At 44.2% G+C, this 27700-nt stretch overlaps 2 protein-coding genes across 2 annotated transcripts in view; both read right to left on the bottom strand.

Annotated features, from left to right (window-relative positions):
• Window positions 1–220: 220 nt before the first annotated feature.
• Window positions 221–19848, bottom strand: afg3l1 (AFG3-like AAA ATPase 1). The gene is made up of 16 exons (XM_080842155.1): window positions 19591–19848; window positions 19044–19134; window positions 18750–18868; window positions 18466–18615; window positions 18241–18315; window positions 17882–18006; window positions 17337–17604; window positions 16497–16634; window positions 16116–16269; window positions 14687–14794; window positions 14186–14311; window positions 13958–14068; window positions 13621–13736; window positions 11630–11830; window positions 2767–2961; window positions 221–2462 (listed from the first exon to the last, which is right to left on the bottom strand). The coding sequence occupies exons 1-16, from the start codon at window positions 19720–19722 to the stop codon at window positions 2238–2240; spliced, it is 2334 nt and encodes a 777-aa protein (XP_080698281.1). The 5' UTR covers window positions 19723–19848; the 3' UTR covers window positions 221–2237.
• Window positions 19849–24315: 4467 nt separating this feature from the next.
• panx2 (pannexin 2) overlaps window positions 24316–27700 on the bottom strand; it is a gene marked incomplete at both ends in the record, with an annotated part of 6702 nt that continues 3317 nt past the window's right edge. Inside the window, 4 exons of the mRNA XM_080842294.1 lie at window positions 24316–24599; window positions 24918–25124; window positions 25483–25621; window positions 26566–27680. Of these exons, the coding sequence (XP_080698420.1) occupies window positions 24316–24599; window positions 24918–25124; window positions 25483–25621; window positions 26566–27680 (1745 nt within the window). The remainder of the gene's footprint in view (window positions 24600–24917; window positions 25125–25482; window positions 25622–26565; window positions 27681–27700) is intronic.

Consider the following 27700-nt stretch of genomic DNA (forward strand, 5'->3'; position numbering starts at 1 on the left):
CGGCTGTTTCCTTCATGCAGCGTCTATGAGGAATGCAAGAATACAAGAGCAAAAGGGACTCACACCTGTCCTCAACCAGAATACAGCTGGGAGAATAAATCAAGAAGGCGGTATTAGAGTTGCTGTTTCGGATGATGTTAATGTAACGTCTATCTATCTAGTCATACTGTCTGAGTGATGGGGAAAATGAGGTGGAAATATATATATACACAGAAACTCATTTGAATTATTCTTCGAAGTATTTATTTGTTAATCAAATACCAGTATGTGTTTTGTTACATCATCACGATTTGTTTGCTTTAACTGGAACGTCTTGTTTGTGCTCCTGTGATGAGGAAGTTGACTTACAGGGACGTTTTTAAGCATTTTCTTGTACAAAGCAAATGTACACATTAAACCATCTATGCAAACATATTTACAAATGTTCATTGAATGACAAAGAGGCATCTTCAGTGGTGATACTTTTGAGGATTTCCACAATCAGCTTCAAGAAATAAAAGTGAAGTATATAGATTTGTGTCAAAGAAGCCTACAACAGATGAGACAAGGCAATTGTTCAATGCACCCTGTACCTTTCTTGTTTACACATTTCTAAACTTAAACAAAATGGACACGAAAACAAGGGAAATGAGGTGTATACGATGTGTAGAATGCATATGAATCCGGAGAAACACCTTCTTTAATCTTCAATACTCTTCAGAAATACATCATTTTGTTGGCGTGAGGTACCTTGCTTTTGGTCAACTACATACTAGACTTTTTAAAAGAAGCAAGCTGCAAAATGTGCTGACATTTCACCCAAAGCACTCTAGTGGAATTGAAAACGGCCTTGTGGAGAGTACATCAAGATAGCCTTCTGCCAATGCCACACAATGAGAAACAGCGTCTGGTAACCTTGACCCATCCTGATACACTCTCCGTCATCCTTACTTCAGTAACAATCCATCTGTAGGAGAGGCACTGAAGCTCTCTGAAGCTAATGTTGCTAGCTGCACAGACAAAACATTTACAGGCATACTTTAGCAGGCAGCCCCCGTAACACTTTCTGCTGACACTGTTTGTAAGGGCATGTTGAAATTTTCCCCCCATCTTAAACCTACTCACTGCTGGGTTGAGAGTACACCGTTTGGGCTATTTTGAGCCAGTGTCTCGCTGTCAGGCGCTAAGCTTGAACAGTGCCCTGAAACGGGGGGTGGCTGGCTGCTGGCTGCTGGCTGCTGGCTCAGGAGTGTGAGGGCTGTGATGGATGACTGGGCCAGTGTGTGCCCTACTTGTGTTGAGCTTGGATCACTCCGCCTCCTCAGAAAGAGTGAGAGAGAGAGAGTGTGAGTGTGAGTGTGAGTGTGAGTGTGAGTGTGAGTGTGAGTGTGAGTGTGAGTGTGAGTGTGAGTGTGAGTGTGAGAGAGAGAGAGAGAGGAGAGAGAGAGGAGAGAGAGAGAGAGAGAGAGAGAGAGAGAAAGACTATCCCCAACCGGATCTCTCTCTGCTCACTCCAATAAAATACAGTAGAAAGAGGGAATGTTCCCATTAACTTCATCATAAAAGAGAGAGTAAAAGAGGAGGTGAAACGGGAGAAGGAGTTGGAAAAAGAACAGATTGAGGGCAAGGACGAATACTACTCTGTGTCTCCACTGTATAAACATGGGCAGTCGGGGGGGGGGGGGGGTCTGCTTTGAAGTATGAGATGGCTGGACCTTGTTAGAGTGTTTCTGCACAGCGGAAGGAGGTACCAGAGCTAGTTAGGATCCTGCCCAGAGAATTCCACCAAAATTTAATTTACGCATTTTAATGAAATTACAACAGAGCTACGGGTGTCTGCACCACTCAAACCCTTGTGAAGACTCTTGCCTCCGTGGACTGTGTGAATCAGGTTCACAGCAGTTTGGTTTTGATGTTCATAAGCAGCAGTTTAAACAAAAAAAAAAAACACACTTTACATCAAGGGTAAAACTGGACAACAACACACTGGTATCATATTGTTTGTCTACGGCCTCACACAGAGCCAAATTGGTGCTGTTAAGGTTTCAGAGGACTTCCTTTGCTTTGACACCAGTCAAATCAAAACCAAAGTGGCAAATAAATACATAAAGGGGAAAAATACACCGTCCACATGCAGAGATTTGGCTCTCCGCACCCCTGCATGCTCCAGCTGAGCAGCAGAGAGGTTAACCCACAGAGGGAGTCGGCTGAATGGGCAGACAAGTGGGTGGGTGGGTGATGGAGGTGGCACTCCTGGCCTAAGCCACTTGCTTCTCCTTGCTGGGCTCCTCCTCCTCCTGGACTACGCTGCGCTCCTTGTTCCAGTCCTTCAGGCCCTCGGGGAGACTGGTGTCCTCCTCGAAGCTGCCTGTCCCTTCAACAAAGTCCTCGTAGGTGGAGCGCTCCTCGAACGGGCGCGACCCAAGCAGCTCCAGCATGTCGGCCTTGTCCAGCACCTCCTTCTCCAAGAGCCTCCTCCCCACCTTTCAACAAACACACACACACACACACAAACACACACTCAGAGATCAGTGGCATAGATTACCAGTGGTAGCAAAAAGAAGAATGTCTCATCCAAACTATTCCTGTTAGCACCAAAGTTTGTCTTCACCAAATGTGGCTCACCTAAAGTGAATAAAAAGCTTGCACTTCCACTGAATCTACTCATGGTATTGGGTGGGATAATTCAGGGCACGCAAAGATTCACATGTCTACCAGCATAGTAGAAATGCTTCTATGATATTGTCAAATCAAGGCAGTCTGCAGGTATCTGCTTGGTTCTCGTACCTTCTCCACCACGTCCTTTTTGTCCAGGACGAGCTCCATGGTCCGCTGGTAGGCCCGGTCCACCAGGTCGCGTACCTCCTGGTCTATGAGTTCAGCTGTGGCCTCGCTGTAGGGCTTTTCCATCACCATCTCCCCCTGTCGAGGCAGGTCAAACGACACCTGGCCCACCTTGTCGCTCATGCCAAACTGTACTATCTGAGAGAGAGACGGAGAGAGAGAGAGAGAGAGAGAGAGAGAGAGAGAGAGAGAGAGAGAGAGAGAGAGAGAGAGAGAGAGAGAGAGAGAGAGAGAGAGAGAGAGAGAGAGACATGTAGGGATGTGACAAGTGAAAGAGGGAGCTGTAAAACTAGCCAAATGGACACTGGAGAGATATACAGTAGATATACAGTACATAGAACTATATTTGGCAGGATTTGACTGTCTTTTATGTACTTGGAAAATCAGAATGCATGTTGATGAAAGCGTTGATGAACCCATTGGTGGGCCGCGGAGCACTATCCATTGGGCCTCGAAAATGTTTCAGATTTTTTTTTTTCCTCATTGGTGGGCCGCGGAGCGAGTTACTGATTTTAAATTGAGAACAATATTAATGAAGGACGTCAAAGTTAACGCGTACATCTATGATATTATTGTGGCCGAGATTAATGTGATACAAATATTTGAATGCAGTTAACGCAACTTTGTTTACTTCCGGTGTGCGTTGAACACTGACAAGAAACCGGCGCATGCCTGCAGTCAGTAAGGCAGGAGCGACCGACACGGTAGTGAAAGATGGAGAGAGCTGAGGGATTGTTTGGCGGAAAGTTTATGTTTAAGAGGCAAAATGACGGAACAATCGATAAATCTAAAGTTGTATGTGACATTTGTCAAGCTGAATTTAGCCGTCACAGAAGAAACTCGTCTTTAAAAGGTGCATTAAGGATTAATAGCTATTCGCTAAAGGTATGCTAGCAGCTAAAACTAACGAAATCTCTTGAAATGTGCTGACTTTGACATTATGACAAACTAATTACTCAACGACTGTCCTTACACAGTCAAACATCAATCATGTGCAACACAAGACTAAGCAAGACGGCAAATAAGCTACTTACTAGATCGGCAGAAGGTAATCAAAGTCAGGTCGGCGGGCATCGGCAGGCAAAACTACAGAAGGCAGTTATATGCCTATCGACCCTGCTATGCCATTGGCACGGACGCAATTCTCCATATTAAAAGTCATTGTAGCGCCCCAATTTTTTTTAAGCTGTTATTTTAAGGTTGAACTGCTTATCCTAACCCTAATCCTGAAGCATAATTGTTGCATATTGTGCCTTTAAGTTATCACCTTAATGCAAAGCACCCAATAGAAAACAACCCCAGGTTAGATGGTTGCCAACCCACACTCCACAACGTTTCTAGGAAAATAACTAGACCAGTCCGTGACAAGGTTACCAATGCTGTATCAGTTTGGGCTGGTGGTGATTGTCGGCTCTTCAACATACCGTAAATCCTCAAATAAAGGCCGGGATTCAATTAGAAGCCGGGCTTCAGATAGTAGCCGGGGTCGTGGTCCATACGGACAAATAAAGGCCGGGCCCCGAATACAAGCCGGGAGTTAAATAAAGTAGCCTACCGGTATATTACTGTAGCCTACCAGCATCAGTCCGTCGGCTCAAAGTAGGCATCATAATTTCATTGAATGCATTTTACAAATACATGTTCTCCTCATGTTTAATATTATATTATATTATATTATATAATATTGTTGGCTAATCTCATGGGCTGTTTGCAATAAAAAAAAGAAATGTCCCCACGTAGGACTACTAGGCGAATGTTTAGCCTACATGCACGTATCGTATAGCCTACTGTTGTTTATCTTTAACGTTTTAGTTGGCTAGGTTACTTTTTCCAGAAGGGATCATAAAGCAGTAGTAGACTTACGTAACTTTGATATTAAATTCAAAGAGATGGTGTATGCTGATTGCTGAAGAACATTCGGGAGAAAAAGCAGCAAAGAAGTTTGACATTGACCCGAGACGAATGTGACTAGCAGGTGGAGGTAGAAAGAAAGTTAGGCTGGATGTCAAACCAGCTCGTTGAATAAATGTTTTCAGTCCGCGATAAGCATAATATAGTGTCTAGAAAAATGATTCAATTCAAGGCTTTGGAAATCTTTTCCTCCGTGACTGACAGTGGAGAGACCATAACTCCGATGTTTATTTTTTACGTTGACACCCCGACCTAAAGCGCTACGCGATGTGCAGGAAGTGTTGAACGCATATGCAATGAATTATATTAGCCTACTGCAATTATGCCCATTATTTAAATAATACAATTCTATAACAGAAGATAAGTAAGAAATAAAGGCCTGCCCCTAATACAAGCCTGCCTCAAATAAAGGCCGGTGCGCTGTGCAGCCTAAGTAAATACAAGCCCCGGCCACTATTTGAGGATTTACGGTAGTTGAAGACGGAGGGCTGACTGAGGGGTTCCGAATTGCTTCAGGGGATAATTGTTACGATTTACCGTCGAGTGGCAGCATTGTGTTTCGCATATATTCCTTGCTTGACGGCGAGAGAGCACGAAAAAAATAACATTAAACAATTACACGCTGTCTGAAGTGATTACTCGTAAATGTATAGGATTCGATGGACGTCAGTAAAGTTGCATTCGTGCTGTTTTTGTGCGTTATCATTGGAGTGGATATGCTTTTCTGTGGACAGCTACCAACTCAAACGACTGCCCAGGAATGATTGGTGCTATTTATGTTGATAATAGATTGCAGCAACAGATTTAATTCATTATTTAAATGATTCTAATCATTATATTGACCTATTTGAACCTATTTGTTTGCATGTCTGAAGCATCACCTACAGTACCTTGCATAAGTATTCACCCCCTTGGATGTTTTACCCTTTTATGGCTGGAAAAAAAAAAATCACAAAATAGCTCTCTTTAATGTCAAAGTGAAAACAGATTTCTACAGTTATGTAAATTAAATAAAAATATGTAACAAAAATAAGTGATTGCATAAGTATTCACCCCCTTTAAATAGACTGACCTAATTCAACAGAGGTCCAGCCAATTGGTGATAGAAGTCTCACAATTAGTGAAATGGGGATCAGTGTACAGTGAATGTGTCTCAAGTGATTGTAGTATAACGACACCTGTGTCTGGAAGGTCCATTCACTGGTCAGTATTCAGTAATCAGTATTATTGGCTACTGTAACACCATGAAGACCAAAGATCACCCTAAGAAACTCAATAACAATAAAAGGTTATTGAAAAGTATAGGTCAGGGGAAGGATACAAAAAAATGTCCAAGGCACTTAACATCCCCTGGAATTCTGTTCAATCCATCATCAAGAAATGGAAGGAATATGGCACGTGTGTAAATCTGCCTAGATCAGGCCGTCCTTACAAACTGAGTGACCGTGCAAGAAGGAAACTAGTAAGAGAGGCCACCAAGACACCTATGACTACTCTGAAGAAGTTTCAAGCTTCAGCAGCTGGTATGGGAGAGACTCTGCATACAACCACTGTTGCCTTGGTTCTTCACCAATCAAAGCTTCATGGAAGAGAGCCACTGTTGCAAAAATGCTCCACTTTGGTCTCATCAAACCACAGAACCTTCTTCCACTTGACCATGGATACTCCCCAGGCGCGTATCAGACGGGGGGGATGAGTACGATGCATCCCCCTCACTTCTATTGGAAGGCCATTCCATCCCCTCCACTTTTGTTCGTCAAATCCTCACAAAAATCAGCTTTTGTAATAAAAAATAGTAAACGTTCGCCTGTTGTATGCAATTTAAAATGGTTGCTATGATTGCATCCCTTTGTATCAAATTATCACTCTGTAAATCCCAGCGCTACAATTGACGTTACGTAGACTAAACAGCTTGCGCAGCCTGCAGAAAGCGCTGGCAGCGGTGCTCCCGAGACCCGACTGCCTGAGAGCTCAGCGCGGTGATCGCGGTCATTCAAGCAGTTTGCTGTGCCTAACTGTTTGTGCTGCATACAGACTTGACGCCTTCAATGAAAAGGTAGAATTGAATCACTGTTTTAGATCAGCATCATTCACTGCCTGTAATGAAGGCAACATTTTCAGGCATATTAAGCGATTAAAGCGATTCATTATTAATCATTAATAGATGCAAGGTTCATGGCTCTCTATTCAAGAGCTAGTTACCTCCTAGCATAAGATCCCATTCATTCTTCCGACTGGAACTAAGGCCTACTTTAGTTTTAAAACTGTTCTCTTTTTTCGTGCAATATAGCCAATCAATAATGCCGAAAAGAAAAAGACAGGGGACTATAGACGGCTTTAAGTTGACTTCTCTCCCTCTGCAGACACTGACGTGCTTGCAAGTTGCAATAGGCTATCTGTTTCGAGTGCTACCGCGGTTGGGATGCACAGGTTTGACTAGGGCTACAGGTAGCCTTTACGGAGAGTAGAGATCCTCGTGCGATTCGTCATTTTCAAACCTTGAGAAAACGCACTTCAATCTACAAGGTGTATCACTCAAAATATACACAAAGTATGTGTCACAGCAATCAACTTAGGCCTACTGGTTTGTCACCGCAGAGATTCTCAAACTGACATCAGTCTGTGAGAAGCCCTGCAACAGTCACTGAATGAATGTGAATGCAAGTCTTATTTTTATAATGTTTTGTCGATTATGTCAATACTAAAACATCATAATTCAGATCTTTGTAGAACATAATATCTGAAAATGTGCCCAAACAAATTCTTGCACTGGCTTAACATGGCTATAGCCTACTACATGATATGCACACTGTATGGCTAAAGGTTTTTGTACAGTATATCCACTGTAGAATGCAATATTGACACATCTGTCATAGAGCAGTATCCTGTTACTTAGAATTATATCAGACACGTTTTATTTTCAGTTACTGTATAATCAGTAAGACCACACCATAAACACAGAAGCCCAACATTATACATAGATCATAGATAGGTCTCAGCATGAAATGGAGAACATTTGAACTTGACCACTGGTTTGACAGCCTGCACTCTGTGTGTCACTACATAATAACATCACTACATACAAGTAACAAATGCTGTAGCCAAATGTCCTTAGAGCTACAGTTATTGAACATTCATGCAACAGCCTCAAGTGGCTTTACAAATGTGTTTTGTCTCTGCTCATTACAACAAACTAACTGTTCTGCAATCATTTTCCTGTCCAACAGATCCAGCTTGTGCTTTTGAACATAACACACGGTTACACTGTTGAGACATGTTTGTGTCATTGTACTTCGCATCCATGTTTTCAGCCTTCAGAGGCTGCTGAAGCTCCTTTCAGCTTTATCACACAGTGTGTGTGTGTGTGTGTGTGTGCGTGTATCAAACAAACACACAATGAGTCATACACACACACACACACACTCACACACACACACACACACACAGTGTATCTGCTCGCATTTCTTCCATTTTGTAGGCCTAGATGTATGTAAAAGTTCATATAATTGATCATCGCTATTTGGAATGATTATTTCTTCGCCTGTTCCAGAACACCCCCACTTTTGGAAAGCTTGATACGCCCCTGATACTCCCACATGACTTTTGGCGAACTGTAGTCGATCCTTTTTTTCAACAGTGGCTCTCTTCCATAAAGCTTTGATTGGTGAAGAACCCAGTTTCTCTAATCTCAGCTGCTAAAACTAGAAACTCCTTCAGAGTAGTCATAGGTCTATTGGTGGCCTCTCTTACTAGTCTCCGTCTTGCACGGTCACTCAGTTTGTGAGGACGGCCTGATCTAGGCAGATTTACACATGTGCCACAATCCATCCATTTCTTGATGATGGATTTAACAGAATTCCAGGGGATGTTTAGTCTCCTGACTTATACTTTTCAACAACCTTTTCTCTGAGTTGCTTAGAGTGATATTGGGTCTTAATGGTTTAACAATAGCCAGGAATACTGATTACTGCTCTGTGGAAAACATCCTGCCTCATCCCTGTTCCAAAGAAGCCACACCCCAGGGAGCTGAATGACTACAGGCCAGTCGCCCTAACATCACACATCTGCAAGACCATGGAACGACTGCTACTGCACATCATCAGACCCCAGGTACGCCATGCACTTGACCCGCTGCAGTTTGCCTACCAGGAGAAGGTGGGCGTGGAAGATGCCATCATCTACCTTATGCACAGAGCACACACTCATCTGGACAAGGGGAAGGGTGCTGTGAGAATCATGTTATTTGATTTCTCCAGTGCCTTCAACACCATCCAGCCCCTCTGTCTGAGTGACAAGCTCGTGCAGATGGGTGTGAACGACCACCTTGTATCCTGGGTCACGGACTACCTGATGGAGAGGCCGCAGTTTGTCAGGCTGAAAGACTGCGTATCTGAGACTGTGTTGTGCAGGACCGGCGCTCCACAGGGGACTGTGCTCTCACCAGTGCTGTTCACCCTGTACACATCAGACTTCACTTACAACACAGAGTCGTGCCACATCCAGAAGTTCTCTGATGACTCTGCTGTTGTAGGATGTATCAGGGATGGACAGGAGGGTGAGTACAGGAGCCTGGTGGACAACTTTGTGCAGTGTGGTGTAGGAATAACCACCTGCAGCTGAACACCTCCAAGACCAAGGAGATGGTGGTAGACTTTAGGAGGTCTCAGCCTCCTCTGCTACCAATCTCCATAGAGGGTGCCAGTGTGGAGATGGTCAGCACCTACAAGTACTTAGGAGTTCACCTGGACAATAAACTAGACTGGTCAGCTAACATAGATGCCATATACAAGAAGGGCCAGAGCCGACTCTACTTCTTGAGGAGGCTGAGGTCCTTCAATGTCTGCAACAAACTCCTGCGTATGTTTTACCAGTCTGTTGTTGCCAGCGTCCTTTTCTATGCTGTGGTGTGCTGGGGAGGCAGCACAAAGAAGAGGGATGCTGGGCGACTTGACAGGCTGGTGAGAAAGGCAGGAGCTGTTGTTGGCACCGATCTGGACTGCATAACAACGGTGGCGGAGAGTAGGACCCTGAGCAGGCTGCTAACCATCATGGACAATGACCACCACCCACTGTACAGTACTTTTAATGGACAGAGGAGCATCTTCAGTGGCAGACTCCTGTCACTGTCATGCTCATCAGACAGGCTGAGGAAGTCCTTTGTCCCCAGGGCCATTCAGCTCTTCAACGCCACGCAGAAGGGGAGGGGGAGGGAGATGGACTTCTCTGCATGAGTCTACCTCAGTCTGCCCTCCTCTTCTCATCACACTTTATTCCATCCCACTGCCCATCCTTTTCTGCATTTTTTCTACTTTTTTACTGGCTACACTAGCCCCTCGGACTGTCTTTCCTTTATTTAAGTATTTATATCACTTTACACTATCCCCACACACACAAGCACAGGACTCTTTGCACTAACCAAACATGCACAAGAACACTTTTGCACTACTTTCCACAACTTGCAGCCCTGTCACAAGTTATGCACAATGTTGTATATGTTATATGTAAACACCCCACCCCCATGTGTACATGTTCTCTATGTGTATTGTTTTTGTTTTTGTATTTATTGTGATTTTTGTATTTATTGTGATTCATGTTTGTTTGTAAGTGTAAGCTACTGGATGACCTTAATTTCCCTCGGGATCAATAAAGTATCCATCCATCTATCTATCTATCTACTGAATACTGACCAGTGAATGGACCTTCCAGACACAGGTGTCGTTATACTACAATCACTTGAGACACATTCACTGCACACTGATCCCCATTTCACTAATTGTGAGACTTCTAGCGCCAATTGGCTGGACCTCTGTTGAATTAGGTCAGTCTATATAAAGAAGGGGTGAATCACTTATTTTCATTACACATTTTTATTTAATTTACATAACTGTGTAGAAATCTGTTTTCACTTTGACATTAAAGAGGGCTTATTTGTGATTTTTTTTTGTCCAAAAAGCCAACTTATATTGACCATGACTGATTTATAAAAGCAATAAAAGGGTAAAACATCCAAAGGGGTGAATACTTATGCAAGGCACAGTATTTTAATTAGCCATAGCTGAGTGGTCTTGCTTGCATGTTCCATCACTTGTTTTGAGTACATGCTATCTTTTGGGTCTTTTCTGGTTTCATTTACTTGCTTGTTTGCTGTGCACAAATAGGCCTAGGCCAACTGCAATTCAGTTCTCTGTGTGTATTTATGTTGTTTTCTGGTGCACAGTACAATTTTGATGCAATATCTAGAGTTAGATTTTCTTTTATTTATTTATTTCTAGGCTTTCACCTGTGGCAGGTGCTGATGTTGCTTTTTCTTACACATAACAATCGCTTATTAATTAGAATTAATGGATTATAGATTCAATTAGCCTAATGGAATATAGATTCGCTAAAATAAGCGGGGTGTCTGTTGGGCCCCGACCTGTTACAAATACGAAAAGTTGGGCCTCGGAGTCGAAAAGGTTGGGAACCCCTGGTCTAGGCTGACCAAAAGCCATGACGAACTCCTGCATTTACTGTTGTTTTATTTCTACTCCAGTTCAGTTGAACAAGCCAAACATCTTGATCCGCCAGAATCAGTAACTAGCTGTAGTGGGTTGCCATGGGGAGTAAGAGGCCAGTACACAAACTAGTGAGAAAAACATGCCCTACACGCTGCAATGAAATTATAAACCAGAGGGGGTTGGACAAGTGTGTAATAAAATAATCCAATGAAGCTACAGGTAATGACATCATCTGTGGCTCCACTCTATAACCAGGTCTGTCTCGTGAGTCATGTGACTCTTCTGACTGAAGGGAGTTTGTTTTCATTTACACACAAATGCTGACGCTTGTTTACCTCGAAGCTGAAACATAATAAACGGCTGATGGATAGGTGGAATCTGTTACCATGTTTGCATACCTGAGCGTAGGCGGACTGTGTGACCTTCTTCAGGTCGTCTTGAGCTCCCGTGGTGATCCGTCCAAAGAACACCTGCTCCGCCACGCGGCCTCCCAGCATCATGCACATTCTGTCCAGCAGTTGCTCGCGTGTGTACAGATACTGCTCCTTAGGTAAATACTGTGCGTAACCCAATCCCTTCCCCCGGGGAATAATGGACACCTGTGACAAGGGGGAGAGTAATGTGTGGGGCAATCTTAGATAACACAGCCTAGTTAAATTCAAATTGTATTTATATAGCGCCATAACAACACAATTGCCTCTAGGCGCTTTACAGAGCCCAGAGCTTGAACCCCCTTAGTGCAAGCACAATGGCAACAGGGGCAAGAAAAAACTCCCTGTTAGGCAGGAAGAAACCTTAAGCAGAACCACGGCACATAGGGGGGACCATCTGCTTGAGGTCGGCCGGGTGGAGATAGTGAGCGATTCTACATCCACACTCATTCACATTTACATAAATATTTCCATTAACACATCCCTTTAGTTGCTTGTAATGTCCATGTCTTTGCTTGATAAATTGACAGCCAATATATACAGTGCCACTTGAAAGTTTGTGAACCCCTTGAGCACTGAGTTTTCTGTTGTTTTACCATGAATTTTCATTTTTTTCATCACCAATTTTCCATAGATGAAATGTCGGGTTCATGTTTATCATTTGCATGTACTTGTTTCGAGGGAATTGTTTGAGTAGCCAAAAAACTACATGAAACATGGAATAAGTGTATTTTCAAAAGTAAGTGAACCCCCAGCTGCATTGGTAAAGTCAAGCAGGTAACAGATTTGGTGAAACATATTTGGGTGCTTAATTAGTCAATTAAGCAAACCAATCAACTGAGACATCCTTAGGGAAAGGTTTGGGCAACACAGATTAAAAGAGAGAGGAAACCAACCAAACTACTGTAGTGCCAAGGTGTACCCACACAGATCAACAATGCCGAGAGGAAACGAGATAGCCGAGAACATCAGGAAGAAGGTACTGACAGCCCATCAGTCTTGGGAAAGCTTTAAGACCATCTCCAAAAGATTCCAGCTCCATCCATCCATCCAAGACAAATAATTTAGAAATGGAGGGCATGGCCGCATCTCTGCCTAGAAGTGGACGCCCATCAAGACCATCACCAAGAAGCACCAGAAGAAGAATAAATCAGGTAAAAGTCAACCCACACATCACCTCTAAAGAGTTTCGGACCTCTCTGGCAGCATCTGGGGTAAATGTACATGGGTCTACAATCAGACGAAAATTGAATAGACATGACATTCATGATCGGGGTGCTAGAAGGAAGCCTCTGCTCTCAAGAAAGAAAAAAACTGCCCGTTTCAACTTTGCCCGAGAGCACTTGGATAAACCAAAGGCCTTCTGGAAGTCCCTTCTTTGGACAGATGAGTCCGAGATAGAATTATTTGGTCACGATCAAAACCAACAATTTTCATCTGATTGTAGACCCATGTACATTTACCCCAGATGCTGCCAGAGAGGTCCGAATCTCTTTAGAGGTGATGTGTGGGTTGACATTTACCTGATTTATTCTCTTTCTGGTGCTTCTTGGTGATGGTCTTGATGGGCGTCCACTTCTAGGCAGAGATGCGGTCATGTTGAATGCCCTCCATTTCTAAATTATTTGTCTTGGATGGATGGATGGAGCTGGAATCTTTTGGAGATGGTCTTATAGCTTTCCCAAGACTGCAGCCAATGCAGCTGGGGGTTCACTTACTTTTGAAAATACATTTATTCCATGTTTCAAGTAGTTTTTTGGCTACTCAAACAATTCCCTCGAAACAAGTACATGCAAATGATAAACATAAACCTGACATTTCATCTATGGAAAATTGGTGATGAATACAAATAAAAATCATGGTAAAACAACAGAGAACTATTAAGTGCTCAAGGGGTTCACATACTTTCCAGTGGCACTGTATATGATATATGACAATATATAATGTGAGATGCACACCTTGAGTAAGGGGTCAGCATGTTCCAAGAACCAGCCCACCACAGCATGGCCAGCCTCATGGTAGGCCACAGTCTTCTTCTCTGTGGGCTGCAGGACCTGAGTCTTCTTCTCCAAACCTGGGCCAGAGAGGAGCAAAGAAGATGATGAGGAAATGGAGGAGTGAGGACATTTCCAATAACTCTTTTCCAGAGGAGGATACAAAATGATTACCACGTTGCGTACTACCGTAATACAGCATTGATTATGAGTTATTACGGTCGATTTAGAAAATAGTATTAAACCATCAGATTTTGTCTGTGTAAGAGAGTACAACCGATCAATAAGAAAAACAGCTCACCTCCAATCACCCTGTCGATAGCCTGCTCAAAGTGCTTTGCATTGACGGACTCGTGCAGATACCGGGCAGCAATCAAAGCAGCTTCATTACACACATTGGCAATATCAGCTCCTGACAGAAATCACAGGATGTCAGGATACTGTTAGAGAGAGCACATCACCATGGTCACCATGAATATTATCTTAAAATGTCTCCCTGTCCCATGGCAGAGATCTGTCCTCAGCTCACCAGTAAAACCAGGAGTGGATGCTGCCATTTTCCTGGCCAGGGCATCTTTGTCCATGCTTGGATCTAGTTTCAGAGGCCTCAGGTGAACCTTGAAGATGGACGCCCGGCCCTTGATGTCAGGTGGACCTGAAGGACAGACATATCATGAGTGCTAGGAGTGTTAAGAACATCTCGCCATCTTTCTGAGCAGGCTCAAGGTCTACCGAGTGGTAAACACATTCATGTGATATTTTGAAAAAGTGAGGACCAAGGCATCAACTTATCAATTGAACTAGATTAACTTAGGGCTCACTGCTCACCTTCACTACATAAGACCTACTCATCTTGACAGGAGTCTGGGGTATTCTCCCTACATTTAATCATCATCTCTAAACAACAGTACTTTTCCATCCAACACATTGCATAGTCAATGCATAGAAATTCTTCATCATCAAAGGAGCAGCCCCACTTTGGTGTGTGGTGTTCCTAGGCAACAGCACAAACACAAATGTAGCTCCATACCTATGTAAATCTGCCTGTCAAATCTGCCAGGCCTCATCAGTGCAGGGTCCAGGATGTCTGGTCTGTTGGTCCCAGCAAGAACCACCACGTTGGTGCTGGTGTTGAATCCTGAGGAAGAGGCCAGACAGAAAACACTTTATGGTTTGTGCTTGTATAAAAGATGGAGTAAACCTCTAGTTTGTGCTTGTATAAGGGAGGGAAGGAGTAAACCTCTAGTTTGTGCTTGTATAAGGGATGGATGGAGTTTACCTCTGGTTTGTGCTTGTATAAGGGAGGGATGGAGTAAACCTCTAGTTTGTGCTTGTATAAGGGAGGGATGGAGTTAACCTCTAGTTTGTGCTTGTATAAGGGAGGGATGGAGTTAACCTCTGGTTTGTGCTTGTATAAGGGAGGGATGGAGTAAACCTCTAGTTTGTGCTTGTATAAGGGATGGATGGAGTTTACCTCTGGTTTGTGCTTGTATAAGGGAGGGAAGGAGTAAACCTCTAGTTTGTGCTTGTATAAGGGAGGGATGGAGTTAACCTCTGGTTTGTGCTTGTATAAGGGAGGGAAGGAGTTAACCTCTGGTTTGTGCTTGTATAAGGGAGGGATGGAGTAAACCTCTAGTTTGTGCTTGTATAAGGGATGGATGGAGTTAACCTCTGGTTTGTGCTTGTATAAGGGAGGGAAGGAGTAAACCTCTAGTTTGTGCTTGTATAAGGGATGGATGGAGTTAACCTCTGGTTTGTGCTTGTATAAGGGAGGGAAGGAGTAAACCTCTAGTTTGTGCTTGTATAAGGGATGGATGGAGTTAACCTCTGGTTTGTGCTTGTATAAGGGATGGATGGAGTTAACCTCTGGTTTGTGCTTGTATAAGGGAGGGAAGGAGTAAACCTCTAGTTTGTGCTTGTATAAGGGATGGATGGAGTTAACCTCTGGTTTGTGCTTGTATAAGGGAGGGAAGGAGTAAACCTCTAGTTTGTGCTTGTATAAGGGATGGATGGAGTTTACCTCTGGTTTGTGCTTGTATAAGGGAGGGAAGGAGTAAACCTCTAGTTTGTGCTTGTATAAGGGAGGGATGGAGTTAACCTCTGGTTTGTGCTTGTATAAGGGAGGGAAGGAGTTAACCTCTGGTTTGTGCTTGTATAAGGGAGGGATGGAGTAAACCTCTAGTTTGTGCTTGTATAAGGGATGGATGGAGTTAACCTCTGGTTTGTGCTTGTATAAGGGAGGGAAGGAGTAAACCTCTAGTTTGTGCTTGTATAAGGGATGGATGGAGTTAACCTCTGGTTTGTGCTTGTATAAGGGAGGGAAGGAGTAAACCTCTAGTTTGTGCTTGTATAAGGGAGGGATGGAGTAAACCTCTGGGAGACTCCTTCTTAATGCATTCTTTCTAGCCTTTGCCAATAAAAGCCCCCCCTCCCCCCATGATCCCTGAGCTCATACGCACCATCCATCTCCACTAGCAGCTGGTTAAGGGTGTTTTCCTGCTCACTCTGCCCACCAAAGTTCCCACCACCTCTCTTCCGGCCAACCGCATCAATCTCATCAATGAAGAGGATGCAGGGGGCATTCTTACGAGCCATGGTAAACATGTCCCTTACCTACACATATGTGGAATAACAACAACCAGTTTACAAAACCTTAAAACACATAACACGTGTTTTCACAGCCAACAGACAGTAATTTGTTCAAGATATGTATTGTATGTTACATGTTATATGAGACAGAACTTGATGTGACCGAACACTTGTGGAAAATACAAATTTTAAATATTTTATATGTGACTATTTTCAGCAGACTAAAGCCACCTATTGCGTGTGCCACTCACCCTGGCTGGCCCAACACCCACAAACATCTCTAGGAACTCGGAGCCGTTGACTGTGATGAAAGGGACGTTGGCTTCCCCTGCTGTAGCTTTGGCCAGCAGAGTCTTCCCAGTGCCTGGTGGGCCAGACAGCACTGCACCCTAAGACAGCAGAAGGCATTTCAATTATGTGAACCTCAATTACTTGCAATATGTAACGACAAACTTGATAACAATACAATTATGGGGTTACTGAAGGTATAACTCATATCTGAAGAGAAAAATCCAATCATTATCCAATTAGTTTATCTTGACCATTTGTTGCCACTCATTTTCCAGACCAACAGAATTCAAACCATAAGCAACCTGACCTAAACTGGCCTGACCTGTCTGTCTACACAACATAAAATGGCTTAATCCAGGCACAGGGTAAGCTACTATAGTTATGCCACACATAAACCAGGTCTGAAAGTGTATAAGCTTCTCTCTGCTGGCACATGCTGGTATATCAGGTCTGCTTCCTCCATCACCCTGACCGTCCCCCAAGCCCATCTGTCCACCATGGGATCCAGAGCCTTCAGCCGCTCTGCCCCTCACCTCTGGAACTCCCTTCCCCCTGACATCAGGAACATTGACCCTTACTCAATCGCTCTTTTTAAAAAACTAATCAAAACGCACCTGTTTAAGCAGGCCTATAACCTGTAAAGTTGTTGCCGTATAATGTATAATTCAATGTATTTTTTTCAATGTATTTTTATAATTCAATGTATTTTTAATTTTTTCAATGTTGTAAGGCGACCTTGGGTCTCTTGAAAGGCGCCATATAAATAAAATGTATTATTATTATTATTATTATTATTATACCTTTGGGATTTTGGCCCCCAGATCCTTGTATTGCTGAGGGTTCTTCAGGAAGTTGACAAACTCAAGGATCTCCAACTTCGCCTCCTCACATCCTGCCACATCCTTGAATTTTACTTCTATGTTGTCCTTCATCATTTTGGCGTTGGACTGGCTCATGCTGAACAGCCCACCCTTACCGCCACCTCCTGCTCCCATTGTCCCCCGCCGAAGAGTGAAGAGCAGAAAGCCAATCAATAGCAGCGTGGGAATGATGCTCATGAGGAAGGACCTGTAAAAAAAAAAGGATTAAATATTGAATTGTGGTGTTTAATAAAACAAAGCCACAGTCTGTCAGCCACAAAGCTCTCTGAGACTTAAGCAACAGCTTAGTGAAATACCATTCCCACCAGGCCAACGCTTACAACAAAAGTGTTCAAAGAGTGGCATTTCTTGCCCAAGGTAAGAATGTGGCACAGGACTTATGCCTCAGATAGTAAAGTACAGAGGGCTGTATGCTATTGATTGTGCACTCATGCAAAACATTAAGGATGCACCAAGAGACTTACCCATCACTCTCAGAGCTGTAGACCACCCCCACCCTGTGGGAAGGTTCCAGGCCAAGCTCTTGCTGAGCCGTCTCGAGGTTCCTTTCAAACGTGTCCACGCTGCCTATGTTAAACCATACATAACTCTGCCCACACACACACACACACACACACACACACACACACACACACACACACACACACACACACACACACACACACACACACACACACACACACACACACACACACACACACACACACACACACACACACACACAATAGAACCCCAAACACTCGGTTAACAGATACAATGGTGTTGATATATTTTCAGTAATAACTCTGTGCACATATCGTCAGCCTTCTGGTCAGACACTTACCCCATCTCCAGCATCTGCTCTGGGGACTAAGATGACTCGCACATACTGCTTGTTGACCACCTCCAGGCGGTCCACCTAAAACAATACAGAGCAAATCTCAAAGAACTTCACGCACAGCGGTCTTTGGTCATTTACAGTTCTGCCATCAATACAAACACAGAGGCAGCTTCCTGTGCTATAACACATTCGAACTCTTTAATCAAGAATGTCACGGCACACACTCACCAGTCCTCTGTCCAAATAACGATGGACAAAGTCCTTCCAGGTGATTTCCTTCCCTCTGTCTCTAAAATATAAATAGAGAATGGTGGCAGAGACTCCAGCGGCACCAAGCGCTAGGTACTGGAAGTCTTTCTCATCCCATGGGAAATCCCCCTGAAGAAACAGAGGACAATTAGAGAGTTAGTGAAAAGCATGAGGTGGCAGAAGAGGACAAGGAGACTTATGTTTTAGAAAACCTCGGTTAATGGAATGTACTAATGTAAAATAGGAAAAGGAGTAACGCAAACCTTCTGCATACGGCTCCACCAGTCTTTCTTCCCTCCTCTTCTCCCCCCTCCACCACCACTTCCATCTCCTGAGCGACCCCCACCACTGCTAGAAGGCTCTGACTCTTTAGGATTTTCACCTACGGACAAAAAAAAAAGAACTAGTGGATCAAAGAAATTTTTTTTTTTTTTTTTTGCCGCCCATCAGCAGCCTTCGGTTTAACAAATATGGGGAGCAGCACAACAATTCACAAATGAGGACTGACTGTCCGGTTAGACACAACACTGTCTACAACCTAAGTACTTATTGCTTACCTTTAGGCGCTTCTGTTGAGTATCGGAGACGGAAGTTCAGGTGGCTATTAGCATAGTATGATAATAGTCTTGAGTAGTGCGATGCGATTCTCTACACAATGAGCACAAAGTGAAAAAGAAACGTTACAAGACAAAGTGACCCACACAACTGTGGCTCACAGACGACTTCCGTCAACTTCAGAAGAGAAGCTTAGTCATCATGACAGTCATGGCCATGAGCTGGTAACAGGAGCGTCGGTGTTCGTACTGACACATAGCAACAATAAGAAAGGATAGTAACTATAATCCATTTTGATATACCTTTACGTGAGAGTACTCTAACCTTGGCAAATAAATAAGCTGTAGCTAGCTAGCTTACGTCAACAATCCACACAGTAAACTTGCTAGCTAGCCAGCTATGCTAGCCTGCATAACGCTTTCTACTGAGAATGCTAAAAGGACTGTCATTCTCCCTTCTGTCATATGAGAAAAACTCAAAATGAACTCAAAGCAGTCATACGTGTGAAATTAATGCAGGTACGAGGTTAGGTAATCTGGGCTGTCTTACATTGACTGCATTGGCACTGTACCCTCGAGTTGTCAGACAGCGAGTTGTGACCATGGAATAGCGTCCCAACGACCTTATACTAAGGCGTAGAGGCGAAGCAGCCGCCGACAGTAGCCCCATCATAAGAGCCATATTTCTGTCGCTGCTTACCAGCCCCCTCCGATCGAATCCCGAACCTAATCTTAATATTCGTACTTTACCACTGTGTATTCTGTATTCGCATGCACTCCGACTCTGAGTAGATTGTCAAGAGGTCAACCATGGTGACCAACCTATCTGAAGGCGACCACTGATAAGCCTGATGTATTTAGCTCCATAAAATGTAAGGAAGTATAATTAAATACGTCACAATCTTGGTCTATCGTTTAAAGTTAATATTTAAGTAGTAGGTACATTTAACTGAATTTATAAATGAGTGAATTTGTGGTTGTGGACTACTATAACAATTACTTATTATTATCAGGCACGAAATGGTCAGCCTTTGGTCCTTGGCATGTGTCATGGTCAGCACTGTGATTGGCTGATAGAGAGAACGCTGAAAAGAGGCTTATGAAACTTCTGATGAAATGTTTTGTAAGATAATTTCTTAACATTATTTAAGCCTGAATATTCCATTCCGTGGAATAAATAACTATTGGAAAACAAAATTGAAGAAAGTTACGGATGTAGCCCAAGTGACACTGTGTATCCTATTCTAAAATATATAATACGCCAAAAAAAAAAAAAAAACATAAAGTGTAGGCAACATACAGCTTCATATGACATTATACATATGACATTATGGAATGCATGGTTATAGAGGGCCTCCATTAAGGTCTCATTAAAGCTTAATGCTTCCCTCTGCTGGTAAAATATGACTGTTGTTATGGCAACCTGATTGCAACAAATGACTTCACGGGGTCCTTGATTTTACAAAAGATGACACACCCATAGATATCTTGTAATAGATCTTAGATAAAGGCTAGATGGATTATGGCGGACTCTTGAATGTCCGCACAGGAGGCCATTTTGAGGACAGTATAGCTTCCGGTAGGGATCAGTGGTACGTTAGGTAACGTCAGTGATCTTCACAATCGTTTACACTCTTCTCTCGCGGAAATTTTGACGGATTTACATATGACTTGATTTACAATCGTCATTATCTTGGTAATAATTCTGGATGCTTGAAATGTGCAGCTTAATTGTGTATCACGGCTATTGTGTATCAGTCATTTTACATCAATTGGCGAGTAATTGTTCTTTCTTTTCAATATAACTTAAGTTGCACATAATAAAACTGAAGTTGCACATGATTTCCAATCGGGTTGGTTTGTTAAACATCTTACATTATGATTTCGACAGGAAATTGCTGACTTTATTGCCAATGAAGATGCCAGAATGTTGTGCTACCTGCTCTATTGAACACTCCCTTGAAACGAGACCTGTCAGAGACCTGTCAATGTTATTTTCATATGAAAACCCATGTTTATAATCCTTCATAAGTATGTAATGCCATAAGAAATATCTTACGTTTATAACAAACCAACCCGTTTGAAAATCGGTTGGAAATTGAGCAAGTTCTGGTTATTTAAAAAGTCCACTACCAACACAATGTTAAGGGGGAGTGAGCTGTACTGTCCTCAAAATGGCCGAAATGTGCGGACATTCGACTCCGTCGGCCAGAAACGCAGGCAGGATATCTAGCCTTTATTATAGATATCTATGGACACACCTACCTGAAAATGCTCTGTTTTGTCTTAAGTGTATGGTGCTATAATATTTAACCGCTACTGTGCAACCACAAAACAGTAAAATATTACATAACACTCAATTCAAATAACCTTTTTATTTCAATCAAAACTTTATTTTGTGTCCTGCCATTGTTCTTCCTACTTAAATTATCTAGCCTATGCTTCACATTGTATAATCTCGTCTAAACCTAACATTGAATTGTTGCGTTATTGTGTCCCACACAAAGATACATTCTCCACAGTTACGCATCTTCCTATCTTAACACAACAATGTTTCTTATCTCACAAGACCTACTCACAGTGAAGTACCTGCACCAATGTTGTGCCCTGATAAAACACATCACAGTCCTGCGTGAAAATGCTTGAAATGTGAATGTACTTGGATACTTGGTCTTTCTTTCTTTGTATGCCAGTTTAGTGTATCTGTGTGCTGCTGCAAATAACTCGTTCAAATCAAGCCTCTGGTCAATGCATTAAACCATTAAACCAACACACTAACTCAGCACTACTGAGATCATTTCCAAGCACAACCCAGAATACCCACACTTGTACTCACAACTCCTTTATGCAAACACACTTTCTCTGCATTTGTCACTGTCCAGTGTCTGGATGGTTTGGCAAAATTTACAACATCAGATTTTACGACATGAGACAACAATAAAACAATGTTGACTAATGACAAAATTAGCACCAAAAAGAAAGACAACATACTCAAATGTTTGAATTCCTTAGGATGCAATCCTAATGAAAAGTGTCAATCATTGCTGTTTGTGATCTATACGTGGCTGTGTTTTGAATTGCCAAACTCAATCAAATGTGTTCCAGTGAGCAGGTGACTAAATTAAAATACCTCTCACATGTAGGCCTATACTTGGATCCACAGTTCTGGGCAGCCGAAGGCCTGGCAGGACATGGTCCACCTCCACAGGCGCTAAGCTTATTTATTTCAGATTCCGAGAAAAATGGCCTTCATAGCTCATACAGAATACTCTATTCACCAGAATACATGTATTTTAACTTTACAGGCTTTACAGAATAGTCACATTTGCTGTTTTCATCAAAATATTAGTAACATCTTTGCAACCTGACTCTCTAACGCTCTCTATTAAAACAATGCTGATACTCCAATGGGCTTTACAAACTCTGTTTATTTCCACTGTGCTGTGCTGAGTGTCCAGACTGATCTGGAAGAACGGGATCACGTGGTTGTGCTTCTCACAGTGATGACGCACAGCCTCTGAGGGATGAGATGACTGGCAGTTTGATCTTCAAGAATTTTGTGTAGTTAGCACTCCGATGGTATCACTTCTCGTGGTTGTGCTCTCAGACAAAGCATGCAGTGTCTCGTTCATCTGAACTGGATCTACGCCCACAGACAATATCTTTAGACAGATATCAACCCTACTTAGGCCTACTCATGGGGTATCTAAGGAAACACAATGGGTAGAGGGAGGTACAGGATCAAACCGAAACCCTGTACCCTGTGCTTTACACGGTATGCAGCTATTATATATGATTTGTCATTGAGTGTGCTGCATGACGACTATGGTCACTCGTGGAGTACACCGTGAGGAATGCATCAGGACTATGGTCACAGTGGGAGTACACCGTGAGGAGTGCATCAGGACTATGGTCACTCTGGGAGTACACCGTGGGGAGTGCATCATGGGCGAGTGCTGATGTTCTGTGATTGCCAACACCCTGGCATCTATTCCCTGCTTCAACATATCTATACAGGTTGTCCATGGATGCTGAGCTCTGAGTTCACTGAGAAAATAGGTCAAATGCAGAGAACAGACCGAAGACATCAATGACATTTAAAATCCACTTGCTTGTCTCTAAATCCAAGTGGTGTATGATGTTTACACATCCATCTGCGATCCATCCAGCTGGATGTGTAGACTTCCCACAGCTTCCAAACTAACCATGTCCATCAAAAACATACATTTCCTCGTCCAAAGGATAGACTGTCTCCTTGTTTCTCTCAGATGAGTTTTTGTGGACAGGGTTATAAAAACACTCTGCTCTGACCTTGTGTTTTTGAAAAATTACATTCAATGACTGAGCAAAACATATGAGACTAGCACTGCCATGCTGTTGTATGTTTGATGCTAAAATAGAGTTTGCCTATTTTGTTTATCATGTCATTCATCAGAAATATATATTATTGCCACAATGACTCAGTTGTAATTTTTTGCATATTTTTCAAAATACAGACATCATATGGTCTACTAGCCTACTTTATCATGGAGTGGAGCTTTTTAATATTGATGTGAGAGTGGAGCTCTTCCAAGAAAAATAGTGTCCCATGACAGGGCCATGAGTTGTGCTTTAAGTCTTTTATACAGTCCTGGGTGTCCCCTGCTTGCAATCAATATCCTTCTACAAGTATTATAACAAAGTATTGAATCAAGTCCAGAGAATTATGAATCTCTTTCACAACCGGGCCTTGGTGTTTTCATTCCTTCGTAGAGTTGGTTGGTCTATGCATGTGTGTAGGGTCCAGTCATGGTCTGGTCAAGCCATCACAGCTTTTCAGGTGGCTGGCCTGCTACAGAGTCAAAGTGTAGTGTGTGTGTGTGTGTGTGTGTGTGTATGTGTGTGTGTGTGTGTGTGTGTGTGTGTGTGTGTGTGTGTGTGTGTGTGTGTGTGTGTGTGTGCGTGTGTATGTGTGTGTTAGTCCATTTCACAGACATCTTGTTCCCCATGACAGTTATGCTTGGTGACTGGTGAGAGGCTAAACAGGACTTCCAGGTGTAATGAATGTAGTGTGTGGGTAAATGTTTTCTTTGAGGGGAGAGTCCATGTCTAATGAAGTTGTGTGTGTGCGCATGCGTATGTGTCATCACGCATGCGTATCGCGCTCATGTGTGTGGTTGTGTGCCGTGACGCTTGTGTGTGTGTGAGTAGGCATGTCTGTGGCCTGAGGGTGAGAGCTTGACTGGGTCTTTTGCATGTGTGTGACTGATATGGATGGATGTGCGATCCTGGGGGTTCAGCACTCTCCTGCGGTGATGAGCTCAGCAGGCCTCTCTGCCAGGTGATCCCTGACCAGCTGCTCCACCTCCTCCTCCTCCGTGAAGGACGTGTGGTGGACGACCAGCAGCTGGTGGGACGGCTTCCTGCTGAAGGGTGCAGGCTGGCTCTCTGGGTCCTGTGGCTGGATCAGCGGCTCCATAATGGGGGGAGAGCTAGCGTGGCCGAGGCTGGAATGGCCACCGTTCATGTAGGTGCTGCTGACCCTGATGAACTCAGGGGGCTGCGCTGGGCTTTTCTTCTCTGTGGGGAGATGGAGAACAGAGAGCTGAATTATGGGAGTGTGAGTCCTCATCTAACCTGGCCATCTCTAATGCACCACCTACGCTAGGATTTAGGTTAGAAGTTATGGGACCTGCCAGGGCCTGTAAGCCAGGAAACAGGGAAATAAAAATAAATCACAGCTTCCTTGTCTACATCATCCAGCCAGACCAAGTAAAACAGAACTGCTAAATAGCACAGAAGTCTTTTGTGTTTCTATCAAAATGTCACCCAGCAAGAGGTCTAGAAATGGTCTGGTTGCCCAGGTGACAGAGTGGAGTGGAGCCAGCCTGGGTGTACCGCTGTCTAAGGTGGGCATGTGGACCAAGCTGTGTGTCCCCTCGATATAGGCACACGCCAGGGGTAGGTTGGCTGGCGGGGGCCCTGGGTTGTGGTTGGCCGGCTCCTCCTTAGGCTTGGAGATGGCCAGCATGTAAGGGTGGACGTCCAGGGAGAAGTTCCGTGAGTGCTTCTTGTCCACTGTGATGCTGTTGTACAGAGCTGCACCTGGGGGAAAGAGAGCAGTTCAGAGGGCATCCAACACAACCAAGCAGTCACAGCCACCTGTACCACTACGTCATATGCTTCTGAGATTTGTCATAGACTGTGACAAATGTTTGTGATCTGTCACCACTGTGCCTCCATGTTAGACCATGACAGATGGGATGCTGTGAGCCTGAGAGAGTAGCTTTCAGTTCAGTCCATCTACAGGGCAAGCTTGCATCAGCCCATTTGACATTTATGATTCTTTCACTTCAAGCAACTAACAATAACAGGTTGGAATGTAAGTGGGAGTCTGTTCATCCATTATGAATAAGTTGAAAGGACATTGCTGTTGGACAGGTGGAGTAAAGAGGGGCAGCACCTTTGCCGGTTGGGGGGTGCTGTGTGCTCTTGTTGTCCTGTAGGGGGGCGATGAAGTGGTCAGCCCCCGACCTCTTCCCTGCAGTCTTGGGTTTGTCTGACTTCATGCTGCTCTCCAGACGCGTCATCGTCAAAGGCTCCTACAGGCCCACTCACACACACACACACACACACGCGCACACGTACACGCACACACACACACACACACACACACACACACACACACACACACACACAAACACACACACACACACACACACACACACATTCAAATAAATAGCAGCAGATTGTTAGGCAATGAGAACATTCTTATGCTAAACTGGACCAAAATGCATCACAGACTCACAGCAGGACTGTGAAATTCTGCACTAATGATTGTGACAGTGTGGATGGATTTCTCTTCAATATTTAATGCTTTATCTGAGAAATGTCTTATTGCCTTATACTATATGACTTATGCTGAGCTTTAGACACAAAAGGGCTCTAATGCCTCTGACGATAGTCACCCTCTACATCAACTGTGTGTTTAATATCTCTGGTACTGGTGCAACTGAAACTGATCCAGACTGTTTGGCCCTATCAAATTGGATTAGATACAGTATGCTTGTAGTAATGAAGAAAGGAGTAATTGAAAATGGGGTGCCTCCTACTGCTATTGCTCATGGGTGTTCCTGAAAATGAAAACATAACGGCAGCGTGTCACTATCAAACGCCGCTGTGAGGTCCATGGCTCCACTGGGCAACACTTACAGTAAGTGCTGCCTCAGCTTCTCTGCACAGCGGACGAGACTCATTCACTCTTCACCCACTGCAACGCACTGCCCTAAATATCATCCAGTGAACATTTCACAGGGTGATGAGAGCTGAACAGAGTACATATATCTCAATTAAACGAGAGTGAACAGTGGTCAGCCTCTGCTGAAATCTTGATATTTGATGGACACTGCGCATGTTTTCATTTTTCAGTTTCACTGGCATGTTTGTGTTCTAATGTACATTAATGGTTGCCTATGTTACTCTTCTAAAACTGGAGACATAACTGGGAAGCATTGCAACGTGTTGGGATGTTGTAATGAACACCTACTTTAAAAGGCTGAGGCAGTGGGTTGGATGAGGGAATCCACTTCATTTTCTTGCGGGGTCTCTTGATGACTGAGGGCTCAATGCCCAGGTCTCCCACCCTCAGCCCCGTGGGGTCCATGCTGGGGTCCATGGTCTGGATGCCCGAGTCTATGAGGGTGGGCGTTGCGTCGTGGTTGGACTGAGCCAGAGCAGCCAGCAGCTGCCGCACCACGTTGTCATACATGAGGTCGCTCTCGTTGGTGATGAAGTCCAGCCGATTGAGGGACTTGATGTGGTCGCGGTTCTCGTTGCAGAACATGGCCAAGATGTTGATGTCGCAGAACTGAGACTTCTGCCAGCACCGGCGCGTCTTGATGCCGACCTTGTGCAGCTTGTCGAAGACGAAGTTGGACTTGCGCACTACGAACAGGTGGAGCAGGTTGATGAGGATGATGAGGTTCATGGTGCAGAGCAGGGCGATGTCCACCACCGCCATGATGCGCTGCAGCTGCACCGCTGGCAGCTTGCAGTTGACCGACAGCCGGTGCTCCGGCGGGCTGCTGGCATCCGGCGGCTCCCCGAGTGCACAGGTGAACTCGTTCTGGTGTTGCCACGCATAGTACGTGCTCAGGTACGTGATGGGGATGGAGCTAAGCCAGATGATGGCCAAATGACGCGCCAGATACAGCTTCGCTAAGAAGTTGCTCTGGCAGCGGCGCTCCAGGTACTTCTCGAAGAGATTCTGCTCGGGACTCTTCTCCTTCTCAGCGTTCTCGATGATCTCCCTCCGCTCGCGCTCGCTAATGCCGGGCCCCTTGGACTGGATTTGCTTCTCGATCTTGGGCGCGCGGCCCTCGGCGGCACGGTGGTAGCAGTTGTCGATCTCCTGCAGCAGGAAGTTGAGTTCCGAGGTGAGACGCGTGGAGGCCGTGAACTCCCAGCCCAGCGCAGGAATGTACATGATGCCAGCGAAAGCTAACAGGGCGTAGGGAAGGAACTTGTGCGCGAACAACGAGGGCCGCTGCTCCTGCTCCACGCCGGGGGCCGCGTCGCGCAGCTCCGTCCAACAGAAGCCGCGGGCGTACAGAGCCTGATCACGGGTGAAGTTGAAGGGAGTGTAGCAATATATGTTTTCCTCTGGAGGAGACAAGACACAA

The sequence above is a fragment of the Sprattus sprattus genome (genome assembly GCF_963457725.1).
Source record: "Sprattus sprattus genome assembly, chromosome: 7".
Classification (NCBI taxonomy): Eukaryota; Metazoa; Chordata; class Actinopteri; order Clupeiformes; family Clupeidae; genus Sprattus; species Sprattus sprattus.

Excerpts from the sequence above, each read along its gene's own strand:
- afg3l1 (XM_080842155.1), bottom strand. The coding sequence starts at position 19,722 with ATGGCTCTTATGATGGGGCTACTGTCGGCGGCTGCTTCGCCTCTACGC. Across the intron at positions 14,312-14,686 it reads TGACAGGCAGATTTACATAG|GTCCACCTGACATCAAGGGC; the intron begins GTATGGAGCTAC and ends TCTGTCCTTCAG. Across the intron at positions 11,831-13,620 it reads ATGCTGACCCCTTACTCAAG|GTGTCCATTATTCCCCGGGG; the intron begins GTGTGCATCTCA and ends CCCTTGTCACAG.